We start from the raw sequence: 10,844 nt of genomic DNA, 5'->3' as shown, positions 1-10,844 counted from the left end.
ATGATAAACAACAAAAGTGAAATTCAAACAACCAAACCCACAATGTGGAAAATTCCACAAGACATACAACTTGATTTCTCCAGTAAATAAATGGCAATAAGTAAAGGGAGGGGTAACTCTAACAGGTTACAAGCAATTTAATAGACATGTCAACCAAATGTAATGCATAGACCTTGTTTGGAACCTGATTTGAAAAAAGCCAACTGTAAAAAGACACTTTTGACATAACCAGGGGAATAAAAATATGGATTAGATATTAAATTGTTATACCCAGTTTTCATGAGATTAATTCACAGAGACCAAATTGAGCATTTGGAATTTATTAAGCCGGCAGCTGCAAGGGATTCGTGCCCTAAACAGACTCGCAGCCCCAAACAGTCTTCGCAGGGAGAATATAAAGGCAAAACCCACATTCTGTTTGGCTGAGGGGGCAGGTGGGGGACTAGCGAAGGGGCAGACAGAAGCTAAGGTAAGCGTTAATTAACTTTCTTGGTTAACTATTCCCTGGAAATTACTCCCTGGAATTTTTATGGAGGGGGGGGGAAGGAACCTTTTACAAAGTTTACAAAGAGATAGGAGAAGGGGAAGTGGTCATTGTTTACCAAATTTTGTTGCTCTTGCCTATCTTCAAAGAAGCGATTGTAAAGGTTGAAATGGGGACGCTATACTTAAAAATAATATTAAGAATGTATTTTGTTTTGGTTTTGTGTGTTTTGAAAGAGATCAATGTTGAAGCATTTATAGGGAAACTACTGTGTTTTCTAATATTTTATTTGAAATATTTTAAAGGGAGGGGCGTGGGATGGGATAGATAAAACCAGAATGGTGTGGTGTTGATTATTGGTGAAATTAAGGCATGGGTATTGTGAGGTCGTTTTGCTACTTTCTTTAATTTTGTGAATATTTGAAAATGTCCATGTTAAGTTAAAAACAAAACGAGGGAGTTACTGTGTCTCCAGAGTTTAGAATAGTTTTTTTTCTGGCTTCCTGCGCTCAGATGCAGGGAGCTGGACTTGACCTTCCAGTCCTTACGCAGAGAGCAGACCAAGCGGGCGGCTCCCTCTCTGGCAGACAGTCAGCCCTGCCTTTTGTTCTTCCACCTTCTCTGCCTACAGCTGGGTATGTGAGGCAAGGTCGTTCAGGTCCCATTCTAGCCTTGGAAGTATCATCAATCTCTTTTTTGGCCTCAGTTCCAAACTGCATCCTCCAGCACAATTAGCCCTGAACTCTTTACTTTGGAAAATAAAACTTACCCTTTGAATCCAATTTAGCTTGGATCTGTGTGATTATATTCTATCAGCAGGACCCTGGAAGGCAGACAGTCATCTGCACCTGACCCATAACTGCGGGGAACAAGCCAGATAAGAAAATGATGGAACAGCTGAGTCGAGGGAAGGTATTTTGAGGATAAAGGAAAACCCTACGTGTTCCCAAGCTAAGGTCAATTATCTAGGGTAATAGAAATGCTAACAAATTGAGAAAGTGGGATTGAGTGTCAGAGGAAATTCCCTAAGAGAGCACAGTAAGGATCAAAGACAAAGTGGAAGAATTAATATCAGAAAGAGAGGTGATTTGTTTTTCTGTAAGTTGGTAGAAGGAAGGAAAAGGGTAAGAGAAGCTACAGAGACAAGCTGAGATAGACATGGAGACTGAAGTGATTTTTCTCGGGTGGGTGAAATCTTTTTCTTTTTTTTTTTAATTTTTTTTTTGTTTAAAATATTACAGATGTCCCTTTTTCTCCCCAGACCCACTCCACCCCATCCTATCCCCCTCCCCAGTTCCTCCCCACCATTGTCCATGTCCTTGGGTTGTGCATATATGCACATAAATTCTTTGGTTACTCTCTCTCCCCCTCCACCCACCCGCCCTCCTCCATCCCTCTGACATTCGTCAGTCTCATCTATGCTTCCATGTCATTGAATCTATTCTGTTCATCAGTTTATTAAGTTCTTAAGATTCCACATATAAGCGAGATCATGTGATATTTGTCTTTCTCTGCCTGGCTTATTTCACTTAGCATAATATTCTCCAGGCCCATCCATACTGTCCCAAAGGGTACGAGATCCTTCTTCTTTACAGCTGCGTAGTATTCCACGGTGTAAATGTCCCACAGCTTTTTATCCACTCATCTACTGATGGGCACTTGGGCTGTTTCCAGATCTTAGCTATTGTAAACTGTGCTGCTATGAACATCGGGGGGCATATATCTTTGGAGTATGAAGGAGACAGAGAGAGAGAGCGGCCGGGGGAGTGTGTCCTGGGCTAGAATAACAACAGCGGTGGTGCAAAGGCTTATCTGACTACATTTCAGTGATGGCCAGAAGCTGGGCTGGGTGCTAGGGAGAGGGGAGAGGAAGGCACCCAGTGTCCACGTTCTGAATGGACCCTTGAATGCTACTCCATATGCTGTGCAGCCACATGGGCGGGCGCGTCTGGCCCTCTGGTGAAATAACTGATTCCATATGCTATGGACAGGCCAAGCAGAAGAGGAGATGGCTCAGAAGGTGACGGGTGGAGAGAATGCCGTCATCCAGAAAGTTCATATGTAGAACATTGGTTTTCCTCTCTTCCCCAGCATGCCTGGCAGAGGTTCCTGAGGAACATCCTCAATTAAGTCTATGCCAGATGTAATGTCCTGGAAGAACCTGGGAATCACAAAGAGTTCCCATGGCAACCTTTCTTCTGCTGAAATCATTGACTCCAGCCTTATTCTATAACTGATTCCTAGAATTATTTTTGTTCTCTAAACATGGAGAACATAAAGCTCTGTGTAAATATAATTGTAGTAAAGCGGCGTTTTCACAATTACCAGCCTATTCAGTGATTTTAAAATTAGTTTATTAATTATATCAACACATTTGCTAGGTTTTAAAATATTCAGACTAGGCATTTTCTCAGATATTTACACTTAGTGATAATTAAGCACACACACAATTCAAAAATAGCTTTAGCTATTGTAATAGAAGTCATATTTTCATGATAGTCCCAAAAGAGAAAGGTATATAAAGAGAATTAGTGTTTCCTGAAATATTTACCCACTGAGAGAAGTAAAAAATGTTAGATTTTATTTAATACCTAATATATACATGATATTTAAAAGTACTTCTGTTCCCCAAAAGTTTCCCCTCATTCCCCAGGACATGTTGATAACTAATACACTTGATAATTTTTATAATATCAATAACAACTTGGAAAATTATCTACAACAGTAAAGATATAATACCCCAAATGTTTTGCAGGTATTCGCTTCAGTTATTTGCATTGACATCTTTGAATTATCTCGTGTATGGTACTGACTTGCTTTAATCTACAAAACTGACTAAAGCTTAGTGAAAACATAGTTTAATAACCTCAAAACAAAGTTTGAAGAAAAGGTTTAAAAATACAAAATGTAAAATAAATGAATATTGAAAAAGATACAAATAATGCCTTGAATTGTCTTGGGGTTCAATACAAATAGGCCCCAGTACGAAGGAGTATGAAACCATGAGTGAAAACTGACTTTCTCCTGTCTTGGGCCTAACTTACTGAGAGACCTAGGCAAGTGTTCTCTGACATGACCTTGAGTTCCAATAGTGCCAATTTTACATTTTAATCTTTTACTGATATGCATGCATCCCATTCTTATGTCTACCCAAGGGAGGATCTCAATAAATGGGTTGTAAAGAAGTTTTGGCAGTTCTGTCGTGGTCTTTGACACATAATTACCTGAATACACAATATTTACTGAGTTCCACTAAGGGAGATATTTTGGACTTCTTAGAAATTATAGGGGAAGGAAGCATCAGCAAGCTCTTCTCTGTGGTTGAGTAAATGAAGTATGTCAAGGGTTGTTTGAGCAGCTGGTTTTCTTTGAAGTAGCTTGCTCCAGGTCCCCACTTGCTTTGCATCTCACCATGGAGGAGATGGCCTGCTGGAAGTTGTCACTGACCACCACGTACAGTAACAGGTTACCAAAGGTGTTCAGGGCAGCTAAAGGTCTAGAAATGATGTAAGCTTCATGGATCTGATTCTCAATGGAGCAGCTGACAGAGAGCAGGCGAGATTCGATCCGAATGACCCTCAGGATATGGAAGGGTAAAAAACAAATATAAAACACAAGAAGTAGCAGAATGGTTAGCCTCCGAGCTTTCTGCTTAACGCAGCTGTGAGTCTGAGGTCCTCGGTTTAGGGTGCAGATAATCATTGTGTAGCAAAGTGTCACTATCACCAGGGGAAGGCAGAAGGCAGTTGCAGTCAAAATTAGATTGTACCATTTGATAGTGGTGAGGTCATCTGAACTGGTGAGGTCAAGGCAGGCAGAGTTATTGGTCCTGGTGGTTGATGTGATCAGGAAAGTCATGGGAGTGACAGCCACCAGGGAAATGATCCACACCGCAGCACAGGCCACCACGGCCCACCGGGTTTTGTGAATGCAAAAGCAGCTCATGGGGTGATGGATCACAAAGTAACGGAAGATGCTGAAGCAGGTGAGAAAGAGGATGCTGCTGTACAGGTTGAAATGGAAACCAAAACGGATGAACTTGCACATGAAATCTCCAAAGATCCAGTTCTCGTCGCTGGCATAGTAGTGAACCAGGAAAGGGAGGCTGGTGAGGTACAGAAGGTCGGTGCAGGCTAGGTTCAGCATGATAACCGTGCTGCTCTTCCAGGGCCGCATTTTGCAAATGTAAGTGGAAATTGCTACTGCATTCCCTGGAAAGCCCACCAGGAAGATGATGCTGTAAATAACGGGGAGATAGTGCCTCTTGAGTGGGATTTTTTCATCAGTGCAATTTCCAAAAGCAGCTGCATAATTGGGGAAATCAGAAGCATTTGCAAAATTGTCTAGTGGCTCCTTCATGGTTGTCTCCTTTCATCCTGCAAGAAAACAAGAGGCTGCAGTTTGGCAATATGAATTGACTGAGAACTAACTCGCTGATAAAAGAAAATAGAAAACATTAACGATAGGGTAAGGAAAATATTGATCCACTCTTAAATGAAAATTGCTCTAACATTTTAAATTTGCCATTTTTTTTCTCTTTCATGGGGCAAAGAGATTGAATTTCTAAGAAAATGGCTGTGAGGCAAGTTACTAAAGACATCTAATAATAATATAAAAGTTAAATTACCATGAGAATTAAAATGAAGGATTGGGGGAAAAACCATTGAGGGGGGGACTGCGGAAAACAATTTGGCAGGGTTGCTGTTGGGCAAGCCATAGGGTATCAGCATTAGAGATTTTACAAGACTCACCATGAATCAAGCGCTTTACCTCTTTACTTGACAAAACACGGAGAAGTATTTCTTCGTATAGCCCTTTCACAGAAGAAACTAAGACAGAGGCAGGTTATACAAATATGCACCTTATACTGGTAGCACCCCTAGTGTCATGGCTGGGATCCCAGCTCAGGCTTGTCTGAGTTAGAAGCGATGCTCTTTCTACTTTCCCCCCTGTGCTGCCTCTTAATCTGTGTTACCCTAAAAAAATGATGGGTAAGAAAATGCAAGGCATGAAAAGACTGGATACTAGGAATGTATAAAAAGTAGATTTCATGCATTGCACCATTCTAAGCATGGTAATTTCATTTCAGATTTCAGCTCTTCCAACCCATGTGAATAGCCAACATAATTTGTTCATGTGTGGGTAGGAACAGGGGTGGAGGGGAGGGGGGGCAGCAGGATCGCACAGCCTTAAGAGCTTGGGCTCTATCACCAGATGGCCTGACCTTGATTTTCAGTTTGGCCAATGAGTCGTTGTGTATCCCTAAGCAAGTGGTTTAGATTCTCCAGGGCTGGGAGGAGTGGAATTTGAACTTCCTTCTTGCTTATCAGTGTTTTCTACAATTTTGAGAGTGAATTTCTGTAGTGAGAAAAGCATATAGATTATATAAAAGAATTGCTACAATTAGCTTATTATTTGAATGTAAATAGCTGTTGGTAAAAATGCATCAACTTACACATTTATGGAGAGCCCACTGTGTATTAATTAGGCACTCTGCCAGGTCCTAGAGATACGAAGTGATAATATACACACATATGTACAAGCCCCTATCACAGTCTACTGGGGGAGATGGGCACGAAAATAATTTTAACAAAATATAACCTTACCTCATGGAGCTGTCAATATATACAAAGAAAAGCAAGAAAAATACTTGGGATACTATTGGGCCCATAAGTGCTCCATAAATGTTAGGTAGTTGTTAATAATTAAGTCCTTTGATAGACGAACAGTACACAGCTACTAAGATCACAAAGGGAGGGAACAGCTACCTGGAGAATAACAGTGGGCATTAGAGGAAGGTCATGTAGGAGGAACATGTAAGCTGACATTAGCAAGATGATGGGAAAGTCATTTTTAGGCAAGGAAATAACATGTGCAAAGGCACTGAAATATGACAGAGTTGAGGAGGTCTAAGGGAACTCTAAGTAGCTTAGCATGGCTGCTATATTAGGGGGCACCGGCAGATGAAGCTGGAAAGAAAAAAATAGCTAATAGTAAAAACAATAGTGCCTGCTGTGTACAAAACACTCTTCTAAGTGTCTTACGTATGTAAATTCATTTAATCCTCACAGCAACCTAGTGAGGTAGTGCCCTGATCACCCCCGTTTTACAGATGAGGAGACCGAGGCACAGGTAAGGCAATGACTTGCTCAAGGCGACACTGCTACTTAGTAGTGAACCAAGATAAAGAACAGGGCAGTCTGTCTGCAGAGCCGGGCTGCCTCTTACAATGAGTAATCAAGAGGGAAATCAGTGCTCAGTAAATCAGACTTCTAAATCGTGTGATCCAGGGCTAAAATGTCAATAATAATGATACCTACTTTGGATTGAGAGAAGACTAAATGAGTTAGTCTACATAAAGTGTGTCGAAGGGTGCACGGCACTTAGTAAGTGCTGTATCAGTGCCTGACATCATTACCACTATTACCTGGTACTAAAGTCTACAGCATCAAGCTTTTCCTCCGCAGAGCACAGAAGCATATTCAGACTGGCCCAACTTAACAAATCCAAAATTAGTAAGAACCTTTCCCTGTTTGGTGTTGAATATTCTCTTCTAGATCTCACTCAGGGTGCAGATCACAAAACATTTAATCATTTATTACTTTTATTCTGAATGAGTTAGAAAAAAATAGCCCAGGTGTGTGTAACAGGCCCCTGGGCAGCTCTTAGGATCCTAGCAAGAGAAGCCAGTGCTCCCTAGGAGACCACGTATGACCTACCAACAGCGAAGGTTTCTCTCCTTGTTAAGTCAACTGACTCACCGGCAATGCTACTCATAGAACCAGCACCTACAGAGCAATGGAGCTGACAGCAGTCAGGCACCGCTGACCAGCAAGGGTGCTGCGAGGCCAGGAAACCACAGTGAACAGCTTTTCCCTTGGCCAACACCAAGGGAAATGGGCTCATGCATGGATAGGAGGCAGTAATTGAAATCCAACGAAAATGGTCATGGTCAGGGAGTCCCTGAGGCAGCCCTTCCTGAAGTGAGCTCTTACAAATCAAGATTGACGTCCACAGCGCTGATCTGTCAACTCCCTGAAAGCACAAACATGAAGTCACCTCACACCCCAGGGGCCCACACACAGAAGGTGCTCCATAAAGATTTGCTGAATGCATAAAAGAGCAATGAGTAACATCAATAACATTTATCTTGTCCTGAAGGGCTAGTGAAGCAGCAACTATTATTAAAAAAAGAGGAAAGAAAGAAAGCAAGCTTGGTTCTTTAATGACTTTTAAAGTAAGGAACAAAATTAATTTCTGCCATTGCCAAATAAACCTCTGCCATGTTATGGGGTCATTTAAAATAATAATGCTATCAGGAAAAGACGGGTTGTAGGTAGAAACAACCACTTTATTATTTGAAAAACAGCAGTTCAGCTTGGGATTTAATTGTAAGGGAGGAGGGGCTAAGAAATGTAACCCCCTCACCCATAAATCTCACTAAAAGAATGGTTCGAGTTTACAAAATATGTGTGAAGTTAAGAACAGCAGACAAAAAACTGTTCTGGGCTGCGAGCCAAGTAGAATGAGGCAGTTTCTTTCCTCGACAGTCCCCGGTCCTGTGCAATTCACTGCCACCACCCAGAGCACCAGATGTCCGTCCACAAAGGAATCATTTACATTCAAAGGACGTATTTACATTCAAAATGCGGCGCCTTCTCTACTCTTGGCTACAACAGTGGATCCCAGACCACCTAGAGCTGATGGCCTCTTTACAAACTAGAAGTAATGATCTATGATGCCTCAGCATAACCAGATACATAATTCTGATCCCAACAAGATGTCACACAAATAAACGCAATCTCCAAAGATTTGGGGATGTTTTATAAAGGAAATTGTTTTTATAATTTTGCGCTCTGTTTTTTCCTCTGAAATTGAGAAGAGATTGTGACTGTTTGAGGCTACCTGCAGGATACCAGTGTTTGGGGAACACACAGCTTGAGGATCGCTATCCTAATGCCAGCTTGCGGGTGAGTCACACACTGGGATTCCGAGGCAGGACTACTGGAGTGGCAGCATTTGCCGTCGATGTCTACAGAGCAGCTCTGCCCATTTGGTGGGAACAAGTAAAGTGGGATTACTGATGAAAAGTGATTTTTCAAGGGTATCTGTTAATTTCGTAGTAATAATGCCCCTTCCACTGGAGTTCCCCGAGCCTGCCCCCCAACACACACCCTGGGTTTACCTGGTGCCCTCCAAGGCTGAGTGAACATCCATTCTCTCCTCCTCTCAAGCTGCCAGTGGACCAGGGACCTATGACCTTGGAACGATGTGCTTCTCACCTTCCCTCGGCGTTCCTGGAAACTCCACCGCTGGGGTCACATTTGGTTACCAAGAAGAAACCTGGATAGGCCTTCCATTCTCAAAGATACATCTTGGTTTTCTCATCTACATATCTACAAACTAATTTGATTTTCTAGTAGTGGAAAACAGACCAGTTCTTAACCCAGACAAATTGGTGCCAGTAGGTGAATGTTGTCCTCCCTGAACCCTGATGGAATCCCTCCCCCCAGCTCCTCCCTGAATCCCAGCTTTCAAACAAGAATCTGCAACTCAGACACCCTGAAGTCCGTTAGAACTCCCATGTGGAACCGGCTCAAAGCTACGATTTTAGCTGTTTGATCTTTGGGAGAATCAAATAAAAATCTATGGCAGCTCTCCTCAAAAAATGCACGCTTAGACACAAAATTTTATATACAATTTGGCGGTTTACAGACAATCCTAACCTAGTTCGCTTAAACTATAGCAATGAAACAAGGCAAGACGAAAGAAAGGCATTTCAGAGGAAAAGGTTTTGTCTGTTTGCTTGTTGGGGTGGGGGTGGGGGTCTGGGGGTTGTGGGTCAGTGTCTCTGGGCTTCGCTCACCAGACAGCCCAGAACTACACAGTGTGAGCTAAGAACCTATCCTCAGGGCAAAATCAGTCAGTCGGGGCCAGAGATGAACTCTGTCCCCAAAGTCCCCCAAAGACCCCAAGCTTGGTCGTGAAAAGGGCATGAGATGAGTGAGATGACAGTCCGGAACTTCTCCAGGTCTCCCTGAGACAAATCTCTAGCCATCCTAGGCCCTTATTTTCCCCAAATGCGCCCCCACCCTCTGCCAGGATGTGGCTGCTCTTGCTGCCTCCAAGAGAAGTTGGGAGCCCCCGCTCTGCATGCCCCCCGTGTCCTGCCACAGGGGCAGGGACATGCCTGGCAGCTCTGTTTTCCCCAGGCGCCCAAGTCCCCACTCCCCGGCACCCTGCTCCCTCCTGCCCGTGGGGTCCTGCTCCCAAATCAGCTCACCTTGCACCCTGGGCGCAGCAGCCTTGCGCCCCAGTGGCCGTCTGCTCGGCTGCTCCCTGGCGGTGGGATGGTCGCAGCAGAGGCCAGAGCGCTGCTCCTTCCCCTCCCACCCCGCTACCAGCCCAGGGAGCTGGTGCAAGCTCTGGTCCCGCCCCAGCAGCGGCGGACTGCCCACTTTCCAGGCTAACACGGACAACAGCTTCCATTCCTGGTGATCTCTGGACATCCTTCTTACCTGTTTGCCGCAAAATTGCCCAAAGGGAGTATTTGCAGAGGTGCAAAAACAGACTGGCAAGAGGGCTTCTTGCCCAGAGGGTTGAAATCCTGTTTTCTGGGTCTAGAAATATCACCTGTTGCCCACAGTTCGGGGCCTTTTATTTAGCCTGGGATAGAAGCGACTTCTGTTTGGCCCTCTAAATTAGAGGGGTGTCTTTTCATTGTATCCACTTACCGGGTCTGCCTTCCATCACTCAGCAAGGTGGTTTAAAAATAGTTTGTAACTGTGTGGAAGGGCAGAGTGTCTGTACCACCAAATCTAGGGTGCAGCCCTCTTGCCATATGACTTGGGAACAGCCTCTTCCCTTCTCTGAAACTCAGCTACATCATCCAAGAGAACTGAACCCTAAGGTCCTTTCCAGCATCAAACATGAGTCTTCTCATGTGGACGCATAGAGAAAGCCCCTTCTAGGCTCTGCCATGAATGGGCATTGAATGCCCCTTCTGCACTGCCATGCTGATGGGCATTAAAACCACCAGTGCACCCTCTGAGCATGCCAGGGTGAAGGCTCAAGAATGTTAAAGTAGGTATCCCAGAGCCCAGGGGAGAAAGATCCTCCCTAGCTGCTGGTTGGGTATTTTAATTATCATGCTTATCATTAATATTATTTGATTCCCAGCCTCTCCTGGGAAATATTTTGCATTCAGAGAAAAAATATTCTACAATTTTACTGCTTTTAATCACTTCCTCAATTTGTCATTTGGAATTATTTGACCCTATTTTGTTTCAATCTATCTACACATTTGAGATAGACCTTCGTAGGATTTAGAGAAAGTTAAATGTTTTTAAGAAGGAGATTC

At 43.4% G+C, this 10,844-nt stretch overlaps 1 protein-coding gene across 2 annotated transcripts; it reads right to left on the bottom strand.

Moving 5' to 3' along the window:
• Nucleotides 1-2,826: 2,826 nt before the first annotated feature.
• Nucleotides 2,827-9,833, bottom strand: OXGR1 (oxoglutarate receptor 1). Of its 2 annotated transcripts, none has more exons than XM_081128183.1 (3): nucleotides 9,768-9,833; nucleotides 8,670-8,796; nucleotides 2,827-4,860 (listed from the first exon to the last, which is right to left on the bottom strand). In XM_081128183.1, the coding sequence occupies exon 3, from the start codon at nucleotides 4,841-4,843 to the stop codon at nucleotides 3,824-3,826; it is 1,020 nt and encodes a 339-aa protein (XP_080984309.1). In that variant the 5' UTR covers nucleotides 4,844-4,860; nucleotides 8,670-8,796; nucleotides 9,768-9,833; the 3' UTR covers nucleotides 2,827-3,823. The 2 variants fall into 2 exon arrangements, with proteins under 2 accessions (XP_080984309.1, XP_080984310.1); XM_081128184.1 differs by having other exon boundaries at nucleotides 8,670-8,827; nucleotides 9,768-9,825.
• Nucleotides 9,834-10,844: the final 1,011 nt, after the last annotated feature.

This window comes from Miniopterus schreibersii, assembly GCF_964146895.1.
Source record: "Miniopterus schreibersii genome assembly, chromosome: 2".
In the NCBI taxonomy this organism is placed as follows: Eukaryota; Metazoa; Chordata; class Mammalia; order Chiroptera; family Miniopteridae; genus Miniopterus; species Miniopterus schreibersii.
This window is presented reverse-complemented; position numbering and strand designations above follow the sequence as displayed.